Source organism: Doryrhamphus excisus, chromosome 14, assembly GCF_030265055.1.
Source record: "Doryrhamphus excisus isolate RoL2022-K1 chromosome 14, RoL_Dexc_1.0, whole genome shotgun sequence".
NCBI classification, from domain to species: Eukaryota; Metazoa; Chordata; class Actinopteri; order Syngnathiformes; family Syngnathidae; genus Doryrhamphus; species Doryrhamphus excisus.
Genome location: NC_080479.1, coordinates 8,314,425 through 8,338,882, shown reverse-complemented (window position 1 = coordinate 8,338,882; position 24,458 = coordinate 8,314,425). Strand labels below are relative to the sequence as shown.

The 24,458-nt window shown below is 48.3% G+C and overlaps 2 protein-coding genes across 4 annotated transcripts; both read left to right on the top strand.

Moving 5' to 3' along the window:
* The first annotated feature begins 1,362 nt into the window (after positions 1-1,362).
* On the top strand, positions 1,363-17,858 carry LOC131101505 (protein MTSS 1-like). Of its 3 annotated transcripts, none has more exons than XM_058046745.1 (15): positions 1,363-1,728; positions 6,121-6,182; positions 6,557-6,630; positions 12,564-12,648; positions 12,770-12,861; positions 12,964-13,038; positions 13,139-13,150; positions 13,722-13,879; positions 13,946-14,053; positions 14,131-14,228; positions 14,359-14,578; positions 14,658-14,843; positions 14,966-15,112; positions 15,646-15,802; positions 15,882-17,858. In XM_058046745.1, the coding sequence occupies exons 1-15, from the start codon at positions 1,657-1,659 to the stop codon at positions 16,511-16,513; spliced, it is 2,178 nt and encodes a 725-aa protein (XP_057902728.1). In that variant the 5' UTR covers positions 1,363-1,656; the 3' UTR covers positions 16,514-17,858. The 3 variants fall into 3 exon arrangements, with proteins under 3 accessions (XP_057902728.1, XP_057902727.1, XP_057902729.1); XM_058046744.1 differs by having other exon boundaries at positions 14,356-14,578; XM_058046746.1 differs by lacking the exon at positions 14,658-14,843 and having other exon boundaries at positions 14,356-14,578.
* Positions 17,859-18,470: 612 nt separating this feature from the next.
* On the top strand, positions 18,471-24,058 carry rnf139 (ring finger protein 139). The gene is made up of 6 exons (XM_058046747.1): positions 18,471-18,990; positions 19,428-20,083; positions 20,155-20,302; positions 20,373-20,479; positions 20,556-20,807; positions 20,874-24,058. Exons 1-6 carry the CDS (start codon positions 18,828-18,830, stop codon positions 21,672-21,674), a joined length of 2,127 nt encoding a protein of 708 aa, XP_057902730.1. The 5' UTR covers positions 18,471-18,827; the 3' UTR covers positions 21,675-24,058.
* The last annotated feature ends 400 nt before the right edge of the window (positions 24,059-24,458 follow it).

Genomic DNA, 24,458 nt, shown 5'->3' with positions numbered 1-24,458 from the left:
ATATGATATCTCTACTACTCACCCCAACATAAAGTAAGTGAAATGGCCATAGATACATATTCTGGTACAGTAGATGGCGGTATGCACCTTTTCAAACCCGCCATTAAACCAAAAGAAGAAGAAGAAGAAGAATTGGGGACGCAGTGATGTCTTTCCAACGGGGATTTCCTCGCAAACCGTCCATCGCACGCGCCAAGGCCGAACGGCTTCTCGTCGATGTTTGTGCGCATGTGCGTCCCCCTGACTGCCTGCTGGCAGAAGGGCTTCTCTCTCCCGTGTTGTGATCCCCCAAGCCCTTCAGCCCGTTGCTGGAGGATCACAACACAGGCTGAAGGTGGAGTCGCACAGTGAGCAGCCGAAAGGTTTCTCCCCCCGTGTGAATCCGGGTGTGCCGCTCCAACAGCGAGCGCAGTCGGAATCTTTGGCTGCAAAACACGCAGCTGAAAGTTTTCTCTCCGGCGTGACATTGTGGGTGTTTTTCCAAACAGTCCACGCATTTCCTCTACCGTAGCAGCTAGCTCCTCGTTCGACAACGCTCTCAGATTTTGGACTTTGCACATTTTTGACGCTTTCCACAGGCTTACTTCCGCCTCTCTTTGCATGCAGCTAGCAAGCTAAAGCTAACCGAGCTTCGCCTTCTCGAAGGACACTCTAACTGTACTTTTTGTGGTCAATAAGCAGCTATAACGAAGCTGTTGTGTTTCTATGCTATGCTATGCTATACGTGCCATAGTCTTAAAAAAAAAAAGCGAACTGCTGTTGGCTGCCATGGGTGCCATCTTTGTTTTCTTTCCGCGGGTTTGGCAGCTATTAGGTGCATTACCGCCACCTACTGGAGTGTTAAACGGAATATTATGCACGACATTAAAAAAAGTAGTAGCAATAATAACTCGAACAAGTTATGTGGAACACTTGAATCGACCCGCAAACGCGACGAGAAGCCAAAAACAATATTTTTTGTATGTGGTAATGTAACGTGACATTAAAAGAAAACACATGACAGTAAAGTCTCCATTCTCAAGACAAATCACACCCCGTTGCACCACATCTCTTCAGCCACCAGGTGGTGCTGTTAGTCTTCAATGTCTCAGCCAGACGCCAGCAACAGATGACGTACGGTATAGATGTGTAATATAGATGTGTAATTGTGCAAGCAATTTCGACAGTTAAAAGGTTAAAAATGTTAAAAATGTGAGTCCTTGTAGGATTACAGTCCCTCGTTTGCTTCCGTACATGTTTGAACGTTTGACATTCACAGTAGTATAAATGCGTCTAACCCCGCCCTCCGTCCATTAAGAAAAAATGGCTCCATCAGAGGGCGTGGTCAAGATGATGCGCGCTCACGGCAGCCCAGGCGCGTTCCCGGCGCTAACCTCTTGTAGCGGGTGAGGGGGGCCAAAAAAGAAGAGGATGATGACGATCCTCTCCGACCGCGCCGTGCGCTTCACTGCCTCCCCCAGCATGCTCTTTCTTCGGATACGGGTTCGATCCCCCGTGGGTGTCAACTAGGCGCCCTCGCTGCTGCTTCTGCCCGATTTGGCGCGCCACCATCCGGAGAGAAAAGCCACCTCGGCGCCCTCCAATCCGCTTTGAGGACGTTTGTGTGATTTATGGACAACACAAGCTCGGAGTGACCGCAAAGCCCACAGAGCCAAGATGGAGGCGGCTATGGAGAGGGAGTGCAGCGCCCTGGGGGGGCTCTTCCAGACCGTCATAGGAGACATGAAGGTACCAATCATTCATCACTCAATTTGTATGTCAGCTTTACTTCCTGTTTTCACCTTAACTTTCATTTATTATTGATGAATCAGGTGAAGGGGATGGGGGGGGCGGGGGGTCATAGCACACAGGTGTTTTTTCTGAAGAAGCTGCCACACCTTGAATATATCCCCCATGTTTCTTTCCTCTCGGGGGTGGGAGGGGGGGCAGGTCACATGACTCTCCCCCATAACAATCCAATATAATAGAAATGAATAAGAAATGAATTATCTGAAAATTAAACTAGTGAGTGGCTTCAGTGTGGATTCAACATGTGTCAGAGCAAGAACACTGTTGATTTTTTATGCAAACGGGTCCCGGTCTCTGAGGTGAAAGGTCAAATCGGACCATTTTCCACTCCTTCAGACTCTCATGGCATCAAACGTGTATCTAATGTAGTTAGCAGGAATGGCAGCATGCCCTTTTTCCACTGTTTCTCAGCACGTGTGTGTGTGTGTGTGTGTGTGTGTGTGTGTGTGTTTTCCTGCGTCATTGCTGAGGAGACGCCAGTCTGCTGAGCTAATTGTCCTCCGGTTTCGTGTAGTGGAAACCTTCTCTCTTTATCGTCTTTCCCTTCCCTTTGCTGGATTGGAGGCAACTTGTGATGTTTGAGCCTCGATGATGTGGTTTTATTTCTTTATTTTTTGAGTGAAGTCTGAGAGAATGTTCATAAGCCAGTAAAAGGAGGCGGGGAAAAGGGGGCTGGGGGCTGAAACTGCTGTATCAGTCTTGCAGTCGCCATGGAAACACAGCAGACCTCGCTGGCGGTGTTGCTTCATCAAATGGCAAAACGGCATGAAGCAACACTTGATGTCCTTTAACACTCATTGCTATGTTCACACAGGAGGTGATACCATGTCAATAAAGGAGCAGTATCACATACTACAGTATTAATTGGCCCTGTACCCTAGAAACCGCCCATGAATGATACGGGAAAAGGCCGAAATGATACCGTGTCAAAGCCCAGGGCAGTGATACTGATAAAATATAGAGTTTAACCGTGTCCAGTATCAGCCCCCGTAGCTGTCCACTCAGAGCGCGCTGCTCTGGTATCGTGCCCGTGAAACAACCAATCAGAGAACAGCACACGAGTGCTTAGTTCCTAGTGCTTCTCCAGTCACCAAAAAAACCCAAAGTATCATGCCCCCAAGTGTCAGTATCAGCCCTCGACCTTTGGTCTCGGGCTGATACTGACACTTGGGGGCATGATACCTGGCCTGATACCAGACAAACCATGTGATAACCTATAAGTATCACACAAGATGATACCAGCATCTGTAGTTTAACAGGACAGGGAGTTGAACAGCGGGATTCATTTTCATTTATCACAGCAAGTCTCTCAGGTCCAGAAGCAGCAAAAGAGCCCCAGACCATCACACTACCACCACCATATTGTACTGTTGGTAGGATGTTTTTTTTTGGAAATTCAGCGTTACTTTTACGTCAGATACAAATGGGACACACGCCTTCCAAAAAGTCCAACTTGGGCTTCGTCAGGCCACGGAATGTTTTCCCAAAGGATCCAGATGTTTTCGGACAAAATTGAGACGAAAATTAATGTTCTATTTGTTCAGCAGTGATCTTGGAAATCTGCGATACAGGCCGTTTTTGTCTTTCTTATGGTGGGGTCATGAACACTGACCTTAACTGAGGCAAACAGTTCTTTGGGTGTTGGGGGGTCTTATCTTGCTTAAGTCGTTGCTGTGCACCTGGGGTCATTTTTTTTTGGGAAGGTTCACCACTGATCCATGTTTTTGCCTTCTGTGGATAATGGCTCTCACAAAAGAAAAAAATACTAAATTAAGAAATCAAAAAAGGGGACCTCCAGGGTTCAATTCCACCCTCGGGCATCTCTGTGTGGAGTTTGCATGTTCTCCCCGTGCATGCGTGGGTTTTCTCCGGGTACTCCGGTTTCCTCCCACATTCCAAAAACATGCTAGGTTAATTGGCCACTCCAAATTGTCCATAGGTATGAATGTGAGTGTGAATGGTTGTTTGTCTATATGTGCCCTGTGATTGGCTGGCCACCAGTCCAGGGTGTACCCCGCCTCTCGCCCGAAGACAGCTGGGATAGGCTCCAGCACCCCCGCGACCCTTGTGAGGAAAAAGCGGTAGAAAATGAATGAATGAATGAAAAAGGGGACCTCAATTGACTGAATATCAAAAGTATGGATGTTTTGATTTGAGAATTTAAAAAAAATGGTTATTTCAGTATCGATCCACACATGGCTACATGAAGGACCTTTCTGTTGCCACGGTGACAATTTATGTCCTGCCTGGCTGATTGATGCGGCGGCGCTGCCCTCCCGCTCCGCCTAACGGAACAAAGACAATCATGCATGATTAGCTGCATTAAGGGGTGGGGGGTTATAGGGAGGGGCCCCATGCAGACTAGAAGAAAAACAGCCACAACAAAAAAAAGGGAACGGTTTGACATAAAAACGGTGTTTGCGTGTGGTCGATGTGTCTGCTCCTCCCCACGGTTCCTCTCCTCTGCAGCAGCAGCAGCAGCAGTGTTGCCATAGTGACGGCGGCCGGGCGCTGACGCTGGCTCATAAACAGCTCGGCACAGCTGGAGAGCACTGCTGGAGAGGAACGGTGACGCCGTCTCTCTCTCTCTCTCTCTCTCTCTTTCTCGCTCTCTCACACACACAATGCTGTCAGCTGACGTGAACACCTGAGACAAGATGGAGTCGTGACTATTGTGTTGAAGCAATGCTCCTTTGTTGTGGGTTCATGCAGTGGTGTAGTACATTAGGTTATCTCGTATCCGCCGGATGTGGACAAAAGTGTACGGACACTGCTCTCAATCAGTGGATGAGTCAATGAGAGGTTGGACTATCGCATCTCGAGTTGTCCCTGGGCGAGACATTTTGGACAATTCCAACTTTTTGGGGTGGAAGAACTCGAGGACACATTTTATGCACTTTTCACTTCGCTGTACTTGAATGTGAGTGTGAATGGTTGTTTGTCTATATGTGCCCTGTGATTGGCTGGCCACCAGTCCAGGGTGTACCCCGCCTCTCGCCCGAAGACAGCTGGGATAGGCTCCAGCACCCCCACGACCCTCTTGAGGATAAGCGGTAGAAAATGAATGAATGTACTTGAATGTGAGTGTGAATGGTTGTTTGTCTATATGTGCCCTGTGATTGGCTGGACACCAGTCCTGGGTGTGCCCCACCTCTTGCCCGAAGACAGCTGGGATAGGCTCCAGCACCCCCGCGACCCTCGTGAGGATAAGCGGTAGAAAATGAATGAATGAATGAATGTACTTGAATGTGAGTGTGAATGGTTGTTTGTCTATATGTGCCCTGTGATTGGCTGGCCACCAGTCCAGGGTGTGCCCCGCCTCTCGCCCGAAGACAGCTGGGATAGGCTCCAGGAAAAGCTCTAGAAAATGAATGACTGAATGAATGTACTTGTCCCAATACTTTTGCTGCAGTGTGAAGGCCGCGTGGGCGGGGCTTATGGATCGATGCCTATTATATGAACATTTTCAGAGATTTTTTGGGTAAATAAATAAATAAAAATATAAAATTATTTTGGGCGTCTCAAGAACATTTTAGGGTGCCCTATTATATGAAGATTTTCAGAGATTTTTTTGTTAAAAAAATCAATTAAAAATATCAAATTATATAGGGGGGGCTTAAGAACATTTTTAGGGGGACTTAAGAACATTTTTAGGGGGGCTTCAGCCTAATGACGTCTAATGACGCCACTGGTTCCATCCATTCGTTTTCTATGCCGCTTATCTTCAGCCTATCCCAGCTGTCTTCGGGCGAGAGGCGGGGTACACCCTGGACTGGTGGCCAGCCAATCACAGGGCACATATAGACAAACAACCATTCACACTCACATTCATACCTATGGACAATTTGGAGTGGCCAATTAACCTAGCATGTTTTTGGAATGTGGGAGGAAAACGGAGTACCCGGAGAAAACCCACGCATGCACGGGGGGAGAACATGCAAACTGCAAATTCCGAGGGTGGAATTGAACCCTGGTCTTGTAGCGGTGAGGTCTGCGCGCTAACCACTAGACCTTTTTCATAACATATTAGACATAATTTCATTGACCATGGACCGATCACCCACGCATGCACGGGGAGAACATGCAGACTGAATGAATGTATTTGTCCCAATACCTTTGCTGCAGTGTGAAGGCCACGTGGGCGGGGCTTATGGATCGATGCGATTGATTCGTCTGTTGGCTAGTGATGCGTTTAGAGCTCAAGAGAAGACACGCACCGTTAAACATGGCTCCTACACCCACACACACATACTCAGACTTTCTCATTAAAAGCTTGTAGGTTTTTTTTATTTTTAACATGACATGAACATCTTCATCTTCTTTCCCCTACAGGGCAGTTATCCTGTCTGGGAAGACTTCATCAGCAAAGCCAGCAAGCTTCAGTCACAGCTCAGGTAAACTGGATCTGACGTCTGTTTAAGGGCTGCGTTCACACACGCGATGGGAAAACACATCGTCAGGGAACGGGTGTTGCTGTAGTCAGAAGCGTGAAGACGAAAGAAAAAACATGAAAGCAAGAATTGTGAATGGAAATAAACAGTACAGTGTTTCCCACAGGCCTGCGATCTACCTGTGGTGTCCGCTTGACATAATTGTCCATCACATGTGAGGGTTTGGGGCCATGTCAACACAAATATATCCAAATATATCCATATTTGTGTTGACAATTCACACATGGCTCAGTCAACGATGCATCAAATGACTGAAATATAAAAAATATTATCGATATTTTGATTTGGGAACCCAAGTGTGCTCTAATGTCCTGCAGGACGACGGTGGTGGCGGTTGCAGCCTTCCTGGACGCCTTCCAGAAGGTGGCCGACATGGCGACCGGCAGTCGAGGTAAGTGAGAGCCGTGTCGGTGTTTCGCTTTCGCCGTTGGACGGGTGTCATGTCCGTCAAACCTTTTGAGTGTTGGCTAGCTGTCAGGATGTACGCTTTCATCATCCTTGAGCTTTTTGAATTGAGTTGAGCATCATTGAGCGCCAGAGTGGAATAGTCGATGAAGGTCACTTCCTGGATTGATCGACAGCGGCGAGCAGTCCTGATGGCCGTTTATTTTTTCTCCTGCGGGCTCGCTCGCACAGTGTACGTGAGGGCGGAGGAAGAGGAGGTGCGAGCAATGGGAATGAGATTCAGATTTGAGAGGATGCTGATACATTCTGTGCCTTGGGCCACGGTTACCATAGCGACCTGCTCCCAGAAAGCGCTTTCGTGGCTTAAAGGGCAGGCCTACAGTCTCGCTTTGGAATGTGACCACCCGCTAACCTAGTCAGGAGGATGAGGAGCAGACATGAGGTGAAGGTCCAATGACATCACTGTGTGGTTCTGTGAGACCCACAAAGGTTTCCTCCCACATTCCAAAAACATGCTAGGTTAATTGGCCACTCCAAATTGTCCATAGGTATGAATGTGAGTGTGAATGGTTGTTTGTCTATATGTGCCCTGTGATTGGCTGGCCACCAGTCCAGGGTGTACCCCGCCTCTCGCCCAAAGACAGCTGGGATAGGCTGACGATAAGCGGCATAGAAAATGAATGGATGGAACCAGTGGCGTCATTAGGCCTATTTTAGGGGTGCTGAAGGCCTCCTAAAAATGTTCTTAAGCCCCCCTAAATAATTTGATATTTTTTATTGATTTTTTTTTTCAAAAAAACAAATTTCATATAATAGGGCCCCCCTAAGATGTTCTTAAGAACATTCATTCATTCATTTTCTGCCACTTATCCTCACAAGGGTCGCGGGGGGTGCTGGAGCCTATCCCAGCTGTCTTTGGGCGAGAGGCAGGGTACACCCTGAAGAGAACATTTTAGGGTGCCCTATTATATGAAATTTTTTATGATTTTTTTTTGTAAAAAAAATCAATAAGAAATATCAAATTATTTTGAGGGTCTTAAGAACATTTTTTGGGGGGACTATTATATGAAATTTGTCAGATATTTTTTTTGTTAAAACAATCTATAAAAAAATCAATGAAAAAATATCGAAGATTTTAGGGGGGCCCTATTATATGAAATCTGGCAGATTTTTTTTGTAAAAAAATAAAAATGTTTGAAAATCAATAAAAAATATCAAATTATTTATAATATATTTATTTTAGGTGACCCTATTATATGAAAAATGTCAGAGATTCTTTTGGTTTAAAAAAATCTATAAAAAATATCATATTATTTAGGGCAGGGGTGCTCATTAAGTCGATCGCGAGCTACCGGTCGATCGCGGAGGTGGTACTGGTCGATCGCTGGTCGATCGCGGCGTGACATTAAAAAAATATCATCCTTGCATCAATGCCGTCACTTGATTGATATACAGGGCAGCCATTCAGATGACAACTGAATGTTGCCCTTTGGGCGACCAATCAAATCAAACAACGTCTCTAAGTGCAGCAGAACTTACGATGTCAGCCTATCATCCATCCCCGTTACTTGATTGACATACAGGACAACCAATCAGATGACAACTGAATTTTGACCTTTAGGTCACCGCTCATGCGTAAACAACGATGCAAAGTGCTAAGCTAGTCGGCGAATTGCGAGATTTTAAAGCCCTTGCTAAAGTTTATGGTCACTAAAATGAGTGAAGGAGCTGGACCAAGTAAAAAGGCAAAAACTGGACCAAGTAAAAAGGCAAAAAACATATCACTTCCATACGGATATGGAATATTATACGGATATTATGATACAGATATTATCCATGACTGATAAACATTTGGAAGTGTGCTTGAGGCTGGCTATCAGCAGCTACTGTCCGGACTATGCATCCCTGGCTGGTTCAATTCAGTGCAAGTCATCAAAGTAAACTCAGGTAATTACAAAAAATTTAATAGTTAATTATGTGTGTTTTGCAATATTGGCTCATTTGGTTATGTAAGGTACATCAACATACATTGTACGTACAAATAATCCTCAATACATTTGAAAATAAATAGATGTTTTGCATTTTTGTAGTGGGTAGATCATTTTGACTCGGTCATTTTAAAAGTAGCTCGCATGCTGAAAAAGTGTGAGCACCCCTGATTTAGGGGGTTTTAAGAACATTTTAGGGGGCCCTATTATATGAAAATTTTCAGAGATTTTTTGTGTAAATAAATAAATAAAAATATAAAATTATTTTGGGGGTCTTAAGAACATTTTAGGGTGCCCTATTATATGAAAATTTTCAGAGATTTTTTTGGTAAAAAAAATCAATGAAAAATATCAAATTATATAGGGGGGCTCAAGAACATTTTTAGGGGGGCTTCAGCCTAATGACGTCTAATGACGCCACTGGTTCCATCCATTCGTTTTCTATGCCGCTTATCCTCAGCCTATCCCAGCTGTCTTTGGGCGAGAGGCGGGGTACACCCTGGACTGGTGGCCAGCCAATCACAGGGCACATATAGACAAACAACCATTCACACTCACATTCATACCTATGGACAATTTGGAGTGGCCAATTAACCTAGCATGTTTTTGGAATGTGGGAGGAAACCGGAGTACCCGGAGAAAACCCACGCATGCACGGGGGGAGAACATGCAAACTGCAAATTCCGAGGGTGGAATTGAACTCTGGTCTTGTAGCTGTGAGGTCTGCGCGCTAACCACTAGACCTTTTTCATAACATATTAGACATAATTTAATTGACCATGGACCGATCACCCACGCATGCACGGGGAGAACATGCAAACTCCACACAGAGATGGCCGAGGGTGGGATTGAACCCTAGTCTCCTAGCTGTGTGGTCTGCATAGTTTTCTAAGTTCTAATTTCTAAGTTTCTAAGTTTCTCTTCAAGGTAGGCGGGTCTGGAATATGCAGGGAGCGACTGTACTCAGTCCAGGGAAATGAGCCAAAGGGGGATGATGGGAGAGTGTAGACCCTCAGAAGGTCTGGGTCCATCTGTCAAGTAAAAACAGGCCTTGCGTCTGTTCTACTCTTGCAGGACCACGTGGGTTAAAAGTTCAGAACTCTCTGCGCAACTATTTTGGTGTCCCGGCAGGCTTCAGTTACACTCCTTTAAATACCTCCAGTGAGGTAGCGTCCTCCATCAGTCAATCAATCATTATAATAATGTTATATATATTATAATATTCATGTTTAACTTTAAAAGCATCAAACTTTAGCTTGTTAAGAATGACGTTTACCCGTGTGGATTGCTATGGCAACGCTGTGGCAACCGCAGCAGCTGCCTGTCTCACATGCAGATGACGACTGTAATAAGAGAGCTCCAGTTCACCTTTTAAGTTCCCGAGTGTATAAAAACACCACGGCCTCCCTCAACGCACTAGAACCAGTACTTTCATTCCTATCGTAATAGGTAAGTCAACAAGTGACTGAACAAACACCTCCCACCTGTTCCAAGCATACAGTATAAATAACCTATGACAATGATGAATAAAGATGGCCGACTATCCCGGGAGTGTCATCCATCCATGGCAAAAGAGGCGGAGCCACTTGACACGCCATGGCCGGAATTCCAAACGGGTGCCAGCTGATACCTAAACCAAAGGAGACAACACTTATTTAAAGAATCCCAAGACTCCCCTTCAGCACACACACACACTCCCTCCCACACACACACACACACACTCCCACATAAGGCATCCCAACACCACCAGGCATCTCCTTGCCCCGTGTGTGTGTGTGTGTGTGTGTGTGGTATTCCTGGCTCGTATGACCTCGCTGCTCCCACCAGGAATTGTCTTAACTCCTCTAAGGGAGTCGACTTCATTGAACTGAGAAACTCAAACGCTCAGTAACAGAGTTGTTTTTGGCAGCCATTTTTCTTTTTATATGTACTATATTGGGTAAAAGGGGTGTAAAAGTGAATATAGGGGTGTTAGTTCATGTCTAGGGTGCTTTAATAATGTTAAAAAACGTATAAAAAAAGTCGTAAAAAGATTTTCTGTGCTCCGACTATAAAAATATTGTATTTATAAATAAGGAATCCTAATTTGGGGCGGCACGGCGGTCTAGTGGTTAGCGCGCAGACCTCACAGCTAGGAGACCAGGGTTCAATTCCACCCTCTGTGTGGAGTTTGCATGTTCTCCCCGTGCATGTGTGGGTTTTCTCCGGGTACTCCGGTTTCCTCCCACATTCCAAAAACATGCTAGGTTAATTAGCCACTCCAAATTGTCCATAGGTATGAATGTGAGTGTGAATGGTTGTTTGTATATATGTGACCTGTGATTGGCTGGCCACCAGTCCAGGGTGTACCCCGCCTCTCGCCCAAAGACAGCTGGGATAGGCTCCAGCACCCCCGCGACCCTTGTGAGGAAAAAGCGGTAGAAAATGAATGAATGAATGAATGAATCCTTTGCGGAAACTCACTTGTCACAGTTGGGTCTGGAACCACTAAACAGTGATAAGTGAGGGATTACTATGTTCATGTATGGACAAATGAAACTTCCATAGATGTTGACATTTTGGGGATCTTTGTCACTAAACTGTGATGGTAAGTCATCCCCCCAATGGACTGGGTCAGCCCAGTGTGGGTTTTTTTTTTTGCCGCTCGGTCTCCCCCCGCCCCCCACTCGGCCACTAACCGGACCGCCTCAGACACATGGTGCAAGTCTGATGTCGCAAGAACTCGACCCATACCACACAGTCCAAACCTCATGGTAAACTGCAGAGTGGGGTGTTTCAGTGGAAACGTAGCGTGTGAGGAGAGGAGGAGGAGAGAAAGGGGGAGGTGTCAGTGGTGCAATGCAGCATGACGGCCACACCCTGACACCCTGACACACTAGTCCTGCCCCGCCAAGTAGCAAACACCTTTTCTGGAAGTTTTCTCGCATCTTTTATTTGTCATGAAGATGATTTATCTGGGGCACGGCTGCACGGCGGTCGAGTGGTTAGCGCGCAGACCTCACAGCTAGGAGACCAGAGTTCAATTCCACCCTCGGCCATCTCTGTGTGGAGTTTGCATGTTCTCCCCGTGCATGCGTGGGTTTTCTCCGGGTACTCCGGTTTTCCTCCCACATTCCAAAAACATGCTAGGTTAATTGGCCACTCCAAATTGTATCAATGTGAGTGTGAATGGTTGTTTGTCTATATGTGCCCTGTGATTGGCTGGCCACCAGTCCAGGGTGTACCCCGCCTCTCGCCCGAAGACAGCTGGGATAGGCTCCAGCCCCCCTCCCCGCAACCCTTGTGAGGAAAAGCGGTAGAAAATGAATGAATGAATGAACTTTTAAACAACCGCTGCACAGCGGTCGAGTGGTTAGCGCGGAGACCTCACAGTGAGGAGACCCGAGTTCAATTCCACCCTCGGCCATCTCTGTGTGGAGTTTGCATGTTCTCCCCGTGCATGCGTGGGTTTTCTCCGGGTACTCCGGTTTCCTCCCACATTCCAAAAACATGCTAGGTTAATTGGCCACTCAAAATTGTCCATAGGTATGAATGTGAGTGTGAATGGTTGTTTGTCTATATGTGCCCTGTGATTGGCTGGCCACCAGTCCCCACCAGTCTCGCTCGAAGACAGCTGGGATAGGCTCCCTTGTGAGGAAAAGCGGTAGAAAATGAATGAATGAACTTGAAAGCCAAAGAAGAAGAGAGGGACAACTAATCAGAATAGCTATAATGCTAATCTCATGTTCCTTGTATGTTATTGGGTATGTTTATTGTACTGCATATAGTAAATGTTGTACAGTATGTGCAATGAATACATGTTTATTCATTGAATGGAAAGACACATTTGAGTATGTTTAACGTGACGTTTACACATGTTTTTTATCGTCTATGTCAAAAATGTACTTCCTGTATCTCTTAAATGTGATGAATGTCCTGATTTTGTTATCAGGGGCGACGAGGGACATTGGCTCGGCTCTCACCAGGATGTGCATGAGGCACCGCAGCATCGAGGCCAAACTCCGCCAGTTCTCCACGTAAGTGTGTGTGGAACAGGTGTAGCCTCCCTCCCGGATCTCCATGGCAACCCCCACCTCCACACATCCTCCATCTTATTCCGCAGCGAGTAATGTACAATAATTGTTGTTTTACGTGCAGGCTGTTTGTGGACTGCCTGATCAACCCCCTCCAGGAGCAGATGGAGGAGTGGAAGAGAGTTGCCAACACTCTGGACAAGGACCACGCCAAAGGTCCAAAGACACTGCAATGACGACCTCTTTCCACTAGGGGGCGCTTTGTGTGCACTTCCATTTGGCCTTCATTCATCGCTTGTGTGTGTGTGTGTTTAACAGAGTACAAGAAAGCTCGTCAGGAGATCAAGAAGAGGTCATCTGACACTCTGAAGCTGCAGAAGAAAGCTAAGAAAGGTCAGGTGACACGGAAACAATCCCAATTCTCAGTCAGAAGATCGAATGAAAAATGATGATGTTGTGTTTGTCTGCTCTGTTTCTGGGACTTCATCTGCAGCTGACGTATTCGGTAAGTCGTTTTTTTTTTTCTACGTTTTCCTGTCTTTTGAGTTCTTGGCTCTGACGGACCTGACGGTTACGGTCACCTCCACACATCAGACGTTCTTGTATGTACACAAAAAACGGACCAGAAGGAGGCCCCACTGAGAAGGAGATGTTCCTCTGACGATGCCAGCAGGTCCAGCTGCATGTGCGGTTCTGGTGTCGTTAATAGTCTGCTGCGGGTTTGGACTCCTGGAGCTGTTTGTCAGCATTCCTGGTGCCTCTGACTCTCGTCTGGAAGCCGTCAAGTGCTGGCTTGCGTCTCTCTGCACGCTGTTTTCACTGCCGGTCCTCTTGGACCACGTCAGTACTTTGCGGCGCCACGTTCAGCAGATGGTGTTTTTTCTTCTTTTCAGTTGTTTTTACATAGCATACAGAAGAGTGGTAGGATATGTACGTATATGTTTGTTTGCCAAAATTATGTATTTTCCAAGCATAAAAATGTCTAAATCAGCTCAAATGAAAACATTCAGAAGATGCATTCAAAGACCTTGTGATGATATGTAGTATTCTACACTGGTGATCTTATGTGCGTCCAGGCCGCGGAGACATCCAGCCGCAGTTGGACAGCGCCAAGCAGGACGTCAGCGACAAGTACCTCCTGCTGGAGGAGGCGGAGAAGCAGGCGGTGAGGAGGGCGCTGGTGGAGGAGAGGAGTCGCTTCTGCTGCTTGGTGTCCATGCTGCGGCCCGTCGTGGTCAGTTTGTAACATCAGCCTTTAGCCTTTAGAACACGCCTTTAGTCGCTTACATGTGTGTGTCAGGACGAGGAGATGTCCATGATGGGTGAGATCACCCACCTTCAGACTCTTACTGAGGACCTCAAAATGTTAACCATGGACCCCCACAAGCTGCCCCCCTCCAGCGAGCAGGTACGTCAATCTCTTTTTCTTCCTGCTTACCTTGTTTCCTCTCTCCTATTCTCCTTGCCTAATTTGCTCCTTCACAGGTGATTGTTGACCTGAAGGCCTCAGAGTGCACGTGGTCCTATCAGACTCCGCCCTCATCCCCAAGCACCACCGTGTCCAGAAAGTCCAGCATGTGCAGGTCGGTCACCATAGCAACACCTCATCCAGTTCAACTGATGGTTTGTCCATGCTGGCCCCTGGCGGAGAGACCTTCCTCCTGCTCCTGCCTGGTTCCTTCCTCATGTTCTCTCCTTCCCGCTCCACAGCAGCCTGAACAGCGTGAACAGCAGCGACTCACGCTCCAGCGGCTCCCACTGCCACTCCCCCACCTCCCACTTCCGTTACCGTACCTCCTCGTCCTCGTCTTCGGCCCTACCGCTGCAGACGCCGGCCCGCCTCTCTTCTGTCTCCTCCCACGACTCTGGTTTCATCTCCCAGGACGCTTCTCAGTCTAAATCGCCCTCCCCCATGCCTCCGGAGCAGTTACAGGTGAGGAGCGGTTCCACACTGAACCTGTGGAAAGTCCGTGTTAGTCCTCACGGCCATAAATCATTTTTTCACCTTGTAGCTGTCAAATGGTTTTGACCCTCACGCCGCCTCCTGGCTGTTTGGTGTGGTACAACAGGCCACCTCCTTCCATCTGCCATACTTCACCTCCACTGCCACCTCACCCATGTCCCCGCCCTCCTCTTCGTCTGTTTCTCCCGTCTGGTCCTCCTCCATGATCCCATCATCCAGGGTCCCATCCTGGAAGGTTCGACCTCCCGCTTACTGTCCTCCTGGTGCCTCTCATTTGTGCCTCTCTCACCAAAGTGAAAACAGAGCTTATCGACATGCTAACAGCACTAACGTCTAACGTCTTGCCTCGTCCTGTAGGAGTGGGCCAAGCCGGGCCCATACGACCAGCACATGCTCAGCACCCTGAGGAGGACCAAGGAGAGGAGAGAGGCGGGTGCCGATGTCACCACCCCAGGAGAGGAGCTACAAGGGGTCAAAGGAAGCCCCTCTGTGACATCACCAAAGGTCAGGAGTTAAACATCATCCATTTGAAAAAGGAAATATATTTTTGATAAATAAAAACATTTTTTTACAAAAATTTAAAATAATTAGGAGACCAGGGTTCAATTCCACCCTCGGCCATCTCTGTGTGGAGTTTGCATGTTCTCCCCGTGCATGCGTGGGTTTTCTCCGGGTACTCCGGTTTCCTCCCACATTCCAAAAACATGCTAGGTTAATTGGCCACTCCAAATTGTCCATAGGTATGAATGTGAGTGTGAATGGTTGTTTGTCTATATGTGCCCTGTGATTGGCTGGCCACCAGTCCAGGGTGTACCCCGCCTCTCGCCCAAAGACAGCTGGGATAGGCTCCAGCACCCCCGCGACCCTCGTGAGGAAAAATTGGTAGAAAATGAATGAATAAAAATAATTAACATTTAGAAATATAATATATATGTGCAAAATACATATATATATATATATATTTAAATGTATTAAACGTATTAGACATGGACTTCTCTATTTGTCCTTCAACTTCTACAACGTGTGCACGTCTGCAGGAGGACAGGGTGGCACACGAGGAGCTAGCTAAAGCGCTGGCCCGCAGCCTCCACCTGGACTTCCACGGCTCTAGCAGGGACTCCCTGCAGGGTTCCAGCGGCTACAGCAGTCAGACCAACACGCCGTGCTGCTCCGAGGACGCCGCCCCCTCACATGGTGTGACTCTCTGATCTGCAATAAGTATAAGATTCATATTCCAATCTAACCGGTTTACTACTTCCTGTTTCCTCGGCAGACTGCGACTACTTCTCTGTGGGGGCGGATCAGGAGGCCGACCAGCAGACTTCTGACTCTGACAAAACCTCCGGCGTCCAACGGAGCGGTGAAGTGGTTCAGTCCTCCCGCCGCGTTTTCCAGTCCAAGCGTCCCCCGTCCGTCTGCGTGCCCCCCAGCCCTTCTGCCGTCGTCCCGCCAGGGGTGGCCACCATCCGACGAACACCGTCTTCCAAACCCAACCTCCGGCGGCCATCGGCAGGCCTCACTTTGGGCCCCATCCCTATCAAGCCCCCCATGATCCCGGTCAAGACCCCCACTGTGCCGGAGCATCCCGGGTTCCCCAGCAGGAGGCCGTCCGAGGATGAAAACAACCCGCGGACCCCCGTGAGCCCCCCAAAGACTCCCTTCTCGTCACCTTTTTCACCTCACTTGGATCTTTGGGAGTTGCGGCACCGCGGCGGGGGCTCCGACCCACCCACGCCACCCCCGCAGACGGGATGGGGCTCTGAGCTGGAGCGGCGCATTCTTCCGGAGCTGCTCGAGGAGAGCGAACACGGCGAAGGCGTGGAAGACTTCCTGGTGTCCATCCGGCGAGGCGTCAAGCTGAAGAAGACCACCACAAACGACCGCTCGGCACCAAGGATCCACTGAAGCCCCGTCTGGTGGCGCTCATTTTGTGGTCCCAGCTGTACTGTGACTGTGGGAGCAAAGGCATCTGCAAGTCAACACACAATAACTTTTTAAAATGCTGCAGTCCTTCTTTTCTATTCTTGGAATAAAGGGGAACAATTTAGGGATGCCGACTGAAGCACTTTTCCCTTTAAGCGGACGAGGCAGACATGTTGGTTCCACTCCGAGGATCGTTTCCTGTTTGTGCCAAACGTGAGCAAAGTGTGCCTCACACGGGGAGGCGTGCGGCTGAAATGTGTCAATCAACTCTTTGAATGTTTGCTTTTGCACGCTCCCGCATCAAGTGCCAAACAAGATACTTTATTTTTACTTAGTTTTGCCTCGCCTCTAAAAACTTCAAGCTAAAAGTGGCTTTAGCATGTTGTCGTGCTTTGTACCTTTTGCGTATTATTTTTTAAGTGTAATTTAATAGTTTTTACGCTTTTGAGCTGATGTGTTATAGACTAATGGCCTAAAAGTAATAAGGCACAAATACAGTAGTGGCAACAGCACCCTCTGGTGGACATGTATGGAAGCGGCATCTATATGCTGACAACTAAGAATGCACAGCTAGCATAGAAATGCTCGTTTGAAATGTCGCCTCCTAGCGGACTTTGCGAGGAGACGCTAACAGCAATCCAATGTAGGTCAATATATGCTAAGCTATCTCAACAAAACGTCCACATCTAAGCTTTGTGTTCTAGGTGACAAAGCAAATTAGAGTATTAATATATATCATTAATAATCATTAATGTTAATATATTAAGTGAGAAATGGACACCCCGTGCTAGCGTAATTATCTGTGTTATAGCTCAAAAACATTTTAAACATAAATCTTCAGAGTCCAAAGTGTTTAAAATGCTACAAACATAGAATATTAACCTCTTGACAGCTTAGAGCAGTATTGTTTAAAGCTAAATTATGTTAGCGTGTGATGAGTGTTACAAGCTAAACAACACAACTCTTACTGTAATATGTTATGTATTTACTGACATTAGAGTGTACTACGATAATTATCGGGCTGTTATAAGGGAATTATAAAAAAACAAATGGTGCATCTCTAATCGACATGTTACGGTTGATTTTTTTTTAGATTCTAGAACACATTACACGACAAGTGTTGTCCTTTTTTAAGTTTACTGCTGGACCAAATGACATTTCAGATGTGCAGCTGGTTTCTGTTTTACTACAAAGTGTGACAGCGGTTTCATGCCTGAATGATCACTCTACTCCGCCGGGGGGCCTCCCAAGAGTTGTGTGGCTGATGCGCTGAGCAGATGAAGCTGAACGGCGGCCTTCTTTCTTTAAAGAGGAAATAAAGTACTTGTCCAGTCAGGCGTGGGATTGCAGTTTGTCTGCGACTTCCAGCGTGCGTGTACTAACTGTACTATCTGTACTAACAGTACTACAGTTTAATGGAGAAGGTAGTAGAATCCGCAGCCCAGCACAAGCCCAGCAGTCATGACTGCAGCGGGAGTCATGTCATTGCAGCTGCGGCACACTCTCGTCCACGTGGGCGATGGCTCCACCAGCTGGTCCACCTTCTCGGAGATGGCGCGGATGTGGGCGCCGATTTGACGCAGGCTCTGCCGGAGGTCATCCAAGTCCATTTGGGTCTGCCGCTTGATCTCCAGGATCATTTGGTAGAGAGTCACGTTGACCTGCTGGCTGTTCCTCGTGACCACAAACATCTCACGGCGGAAGGCCTCAATGTCCGGTGAGGCGACTTCCATCCTCCAGAAGAGTCGTGGGGGAGACGGCGGGGCCTGGGTGGCCTCTCACAGAGTCAGACATGTCCTGGCCCAGCTCTCAAAATAGCATGACACAGGACAGATTGCCTCATGACGAAAGACAAGTCAGGTGATGAGCGTCTATGTGATGTCATATTAAGGACAAGACTTTGAATGCAAGCTCAGCACAAGTTGGCCTGTTATTTCTTTTTTATCCTGCTTTTGGAGGAGGAACAACAACTGGTGAAAATATATCAATCCGGACATAAAACAGAAGACATATTTTAGCTACTGGAGTGACCACATTCAACCAATTCATGGATGTTGCAATACTGATGTCGTACGCTGGGTGGCACTAAAGCGTCATACGGAAGTACTTCGCCCGAGCGAAGAAGACCAGGAAAGTTAGCTAGACAAACATGGCGGATGCTGTCCCCAGCTGCCAGTTGAGCTCCAGCCTAAGCTAAGCCGAGCAAAAGAGGCTGCTTCTAAGGAGCTTCGATGAGTTTTCATCTTTCATGGATATTCCGGACTCGCTGGGACTCTGAGCTGTTCGCTTAAGCCGAATGGCGTCCGCTCAAGCCCGAATCGGCCAGCAGGCCTTAGCGGTGCTCGATGTGGCTCTGCGAGTCCCCTGCATCTTTATCATCGACGCAATTTTTAACTCTTATTACGACCCCGGGCCGGGATGGGCCGGTGCCGTCGGGAAGGCTTTGTTCCGAGTGTCGGGTGAGTGTTGGACCGCACACTTCCTTGGCTAACTTTAGCCGCCTGATGCCGAGCCGCGGCCTGACGTAACTGTCAGTCAGAGAGGGCGACGACAACAACATGGCAGCTCCGTGGAAACATCACTAGTTTGACGTATTTGACTTTTTAGTTCCATTACACCCCAGCCGAAACTCTGATTTAATACTCACTTGAAACAATGCACATGTAGTTGAGAAGACTTGGATCGTTGTTGCCATTTTCGTTATCAAGTTGCTAACCTCTTAGATCTTTGTGTCGCTCTTTGTAGACAACGACAAACATTTGTTGAGTCATTCCATGATATCGTTTTTTTATTTTTTTAAATAAATGTATGCGTTAGCTGGCTTTTTAAAATCCAAAGCGAGGTACACAAATGTTGACTTCATGGTGGTCTTGAACTGCTGTTGCTTGTTTTCCAGGAGTCCTTATCTCCAGCGTGGTGCTGCTGCTCTCCCAGAAGGCCTTGTTCAAGTTCTACACGCTGTTCTTGGCCGTCGTCCTCGGCGCGGCGGCTGTCCTCGTCAACTACCACGCCACGTCTCACATTGACTTCTACAGCGCCTACTACAAAGCGGCGCTGGGCTTCAGACTGGTGCCCAGGAATGGGCCCACGCTGTGGCTGGGCGTGGCGGCCATCCAGCTCGTCTTCGGGGTGGGTTACGTGTTCCTCTTCAACCTGCAGTCGTCGCTGGCCGCTCTGGTGGTCCTGGACATCATGGTGCCCGTATGGGGGCTGATGATCGAGCTGCCGCTGGATGTGCGGCGGCTGGTGGCTGTGTTCTCAGGCATGGCGTTGGCGCTCAACACGGTGGTGTGCCTCACCATGAGGCTCAAGTGGTTCTACTACTCGTGTCGCTACGTTTACCTGCTGGTCCGCCACATGTACCGGATGTACGGTCTACAGCTGCTGCTGAAGGACACTTGGAAGAGGATCAGGTTCCCTGACGTCTTGCGAGTGTTCTGGCTGACCCGGGTCACCGCCCAGGCCCTGATCCTCATCTATGTGGTGTGGGCGGTGCGGCGGGAGAGCGGCGATGCCACGGGAGTGACAACAGATGGGAACTTGGACTCGCAGGTGATGTTAGAATCCGAGTGCGTGTTTCAGAGTGTTTGTGAGGTGTAACACGGTCTCCATGGTCCTCGCAGGGCTACCTGCTGAGCTGGGACGTGTTCTGGGACGTGACCAGTAACCTGATCATCTCCGGATGCGACTCCACACTCACGGTTCTGGGGATGAGTGCCGTCATCTCGTCTGTGGCGCACTACCTGGGTCTCAGCATCCTCACCTTCATCGGTAAACGAAAGTGACGCCGCGTGTGGTCAAAAGAAAATGTTCCCTTTTTCGAACTTTGCATCTCTGTCAGGTTCGACTGAGGAGGAGGACAAACGTTTGGGCTTCGTGGCTCCAGTTTTGTTCTTCATCCTGGCCTTGCAGACCGGCCTCAGCAGTCTGGACCCCGGGGAACGGCTGGTAGGTCCCTTTTTATGGAAATACGCTGAGTTGGTTTGTGGCCGTTTTGCTGATCCGAACCCGCTCTGACCCAAAGGTCCGTCTGAGCCGCAACATGTGCCTTCTGCTGACGGCCATCCTGCACTTCATCCAAGGTATGACCGACCCGGTGCTGATGTCCCTCAGCGCCTCGCACGTCTCCTCGTTCCGCCGCCACTTCCCTGTGTTGCTGGTGTCGGCTGCGCTCTTTGTGCTCCCGGTGGTGCTCAGCCATGCCCTGTGGCACCACTACGCCCTCAACACCTGGCTCTTCGCCGTCACCGCCTTCTGCGTGGAGCTCTGCCTCAAGGTAAGCCTCTTCCAACCGTTTCCTGCTGAAGAAGAAGTGACAAAACATGGCGGCTCCCCTTTCCAGGTGGTGGTGTCGCTGACAGTCTATGGCCTTTTCATGGCCGACGGCTTCTCCAACGTTCTGTGGGAGAAGCTGGACGACTACGTCTACTATGTGCGCTCCACGGGCAACATCATCGAGTTCCTGTTCGGTGTGGTGATGTTCGGGAACGGCGCCTACACCATGATGTTCGAGTCGGGCAGCAAGATCCGCGCCTGCATGATGTGCCTGCACGCCTACTTCAACATCTACCTGCAGGCCAAGAACGGCTGGAAGACGTTCATCAACCGCCGCACGGCTGTCAAGAAGATCAACTCTCTGCCGGAGCTGCGCGGCGACCAGCTGAGGGACATCGAGGACGTGTGCGCCATCTGCTACCAGGACTTCGCCACCTCGGCTCGCATCACGCCGTGCCACCACTACTTCCACGCGCTGTGCCTCCGCAAGTGGCTGTACATCCAGGACACCTGCCCCATGTGCCACCAGAGGGTCAACGTGGACGAAGACAGCCAAGACAGGGACGCCTTCTCCAACAACAACGGTGGCTATGCGGCGCCGCCGGACAACAATGACGCAGCCCCGCTGCTGGTGAGGGAGAACCGGCGCCAGGAGCCTCCCGACGGCCAGCCCGTGAACCGGGAGGCGGCGGCGGCAGCGGCAGCGGCTGCTGCTGCGGGTGCTGGCGAGCCAGCTGGGCTGGACCACGAGCTGCTGGAGGACAACGACAGCATCGAGTACGACGACGACGAGTGGGTGGTGCAAAATGGTGGCACACCCGTGGAAGAAGAGTATTTGAACGATGACACAGACTCCACAGAGGACTGACGTCTTTATTTAAGTTAGCAACACAAATTCAGCATTTTAATTGAAACATGTCAGGGATGTGATTTTTTTCAGTTCCTTTAGGGTTGCCCTTTAAAGGGATCGTTGGGATGTTTCTGACGTCCCCGTCAGCAGAAACCTTTCCTCCACTGAAGAATTCAAGAACGTAGTTCCGCGAGGTGAGGCTCACGACATGCGTTCAAGAGCAATACATTTGCATCACAAAAATGAAAGCGTCAGACCTCACAATCTCTGATTTTCCCTCCCTTCGCACCACTGCGTGTTGACACCAGCCATCACATGACACTTCCAGCACTTGCTTCACGTTGTTTACTGCAGGCATAGTGAAAGTAAACATGTCTGACTACCAAACAAGTGATGGCGACATTCCTTTTAGCACAAAGCCAAAGGGATGCTGTTACGTTTAGTGCTGCAAATGTGTCACTTTTGAGAGGCATAACAATGAAGGCTCATTTGTTGACGTTATTACCAAAGCTCTTTTTAATGAGCTGCCCTATGCACTGAACTTTAATGAAGTGAAATTGAAAAACATGGCCGCACGGTGACTTAGTGGTTAGCATGTTGTCCACAGAGTCAGTAGATTGGGAAGATGTGGGTTCAAATCTCCGCTTGGGCCCGTCTGTGCAGCTTGCATGGTTTCCTCCCACATTCCAAAAGCACACATGTTAGGTCAATTGGGAACTTGGGAACACTCTAAATGTGAATGTCTGTCTACATGTTCCCTGTGATTGGCTGGTGACCATTGCCCAAAGTCTGCTGGGATAGGCTCCGACATCCCCGCTACCCATGTGAGGACATGCAGCATAGAAAATGAATACGCATTTTGTTTACAATTTCAATTGAAATTTGCAGCATAAAATTAATCAAAATCCAAAAGCAAAATATTAATTAATTTTGTAGTGCTTACACTCACTAGGGTTGCAAAGGTGCTGGAGCCTATCCCAGCTGTCTTCGGGCGAGAGGCGGGGTACCCCCTGGAGTGGTCGCCAGCCAATCACAGGGCACATATAGACAAACAACCATTCACACTCACATTCATACCTATGGACAATTTGGAGTGGCCAATTAACCTAGCATGTTTTTGGAATGTGGGAGGAAACCGGAGTACCCGGAGAAAACCCACGCATGCACGGGGAGAACATGCAAACTCCACACAGAGATGGCCGAGGATGGGATTGAACTCTAGTTTCCGAGCTGTGAGGTCTGCGCGCTAACCACTGGACCGCCGTGCAGCATAGCAAAAAAATCAGTTACATAAATTCAGCGTCTTAAGAAAAGCTTTGGTAATAAAGAAATAGCTGGAACTTCACACAAAACACAAGTAACCCCACCAAGCACACGGAAAAAAAAAACAACCAGGACTCTGCTAACGGGACGCACCGCTGACGGGGATGTCGGATATGTCCAAAAATTCCCAACCATCCTTTTAAAGCGCGTGTGTGACAGCTGCGTGGTGACGTCCAACCCGTTCGTTCTGATCTTTGCACGTTCTCTTCCTGCGCCGCCACGCTGCTCCACGTCACTTTTAAATGGAAACATCAGCACATCTCCAGAACGTAGGGTTCTGTCGCGTTCCACAAGTGTGTGTCTGCACCAACATGGACACAGGAACCCGTAGCCGGACACACAGTCCATTTTGAAAGAATGTCTTTGATTGTATAAAAAAAAAAAAAAGTCTGCTGTAATGATGCGTTCGCTGATGGACCGGAGCTCAGGTAGTGTCACATGTCCCCTTCTCGGCCAATCGGAGCGAAGCGGAAGCGTCTTGATGATGGCCTACTGGTCTCTTGTGTGACCGTGCCTGCATTTATGTACGTTCTTGTACATGTAATTAAAGCAAACACGCTGACACGTTCTCAGTCAGCCTTCAGTCCGGTTCTGATAAGAGGTACTTTTGATAAGCGCTTTCCCCAAATAAATGAAACATGCTGTCATGTGATTGATTGTGTTGAGAGGGAGGAAAGCAGAGTGTGTGTGTGTGTTAATCATGCTTGTGTTGCCAGAATTCACCAAAGGAGCTGAAGGTGACCTCTACCGAGGTCCAGACCGTTTAGTCTCAGGGTCCCGTTGTCGGCCTGCGAGAAGAGTACTACTTTAATTTCCAGGCTTAAACTACTGTGTCGGGCAAAGTGAGAGTTATGCTGCTAGAGCGATTAACGTATTTGTGTAGAAGAAGATGCAGCAGCACTTTGCATCCGTTGGTTCTGAGGCGTTAAGCACAAAGTATGGCGTTGGGTTGGCCAAACAGCACTGAGAGGGACTTCGGCTCAAGAAGACAATTGTGCGGAAAGCTTTTTGACAAGGCTGGAAGCTGTCTTTTTTTTCTTTCTTTTTAATGGCTGTAATTAAAATCACATTTGATATTGTCCATGTCTCCTCTTTGAATATGACGCACAACTCAATTTGCATGGGACGACACTAATAGTTATTAGTGTCATATCTATGGGGCGTCACAACGTCTGGTGGGATTCAAACATGACAAGGTTTCGGTTCCCCCACATGACTGAGCCTGGAATGATCCGGGTTCTATTATCACTCCTTCGCTATATCATGTTTTTCATCACAAGGATGATTATTAGTCAAAACACAACTTGAATACAAGTTGCGCATTCTGGTCACTCTGCAATAATGAGAAAAAAATGAGACATTAAATGACCTTGACACTGTATGAGAGCGAAAAACGATGCCCTCCCACCCTGAGTGGAAGTGGTTAAGTTTTTGGCTTATGTTTAAAATAAATACATTTGAGGCTTGCTTACTATTTTG

Excerpts from the sequence above, each read along its gene's own strand:
- LOC131101505 (XM_058046744.1), top strand. The coding sequence starts at position 1,657 with ATGGAGGCGGCTATGGAGAGGGAGTGCAGCGCCCTGGGGGGGCTCTTC. Across the intron at positions 14,054-14,130 it reads TGCCCCCCTCCAGCGAGCAG|GTGATTGTTGACCTGAAGGC; the intron begins GTACGTCAATCT and ends GCTCCTTCACAG. Across the intron at positions 15,113-15,645 it reads CCTCTGTGACATCACCAAAG|GAGGACAGGGTGGCACACGA; the intron begins GTCAGGAGTTAA and ends GCACGTCTGCAG.
- rnf139 (XM_058046747.1), top strand. The coding sequence starts at position 18,828 with ATGGCGTCCGCTCAAGCCCGAATCGGCCAGCAGGCCTTAGCGGTGCTC. Across the intron at positions 20,084-20,154 it reads ATGGGAACTTGGACTCGCAG|GGCTACCTGCTGAGCTGGGA; the intron begins GTGATGTTAGAA and ends TGGTCCTCGCAG. Across the intron at positions 20,303-20,372 it reads CAGCATCCTCACCTTCATCG|GTTCGACTGAGGAGGAGGAC; the intron begins GTAAACGAAAGT and ends CATCTCTGTCAG.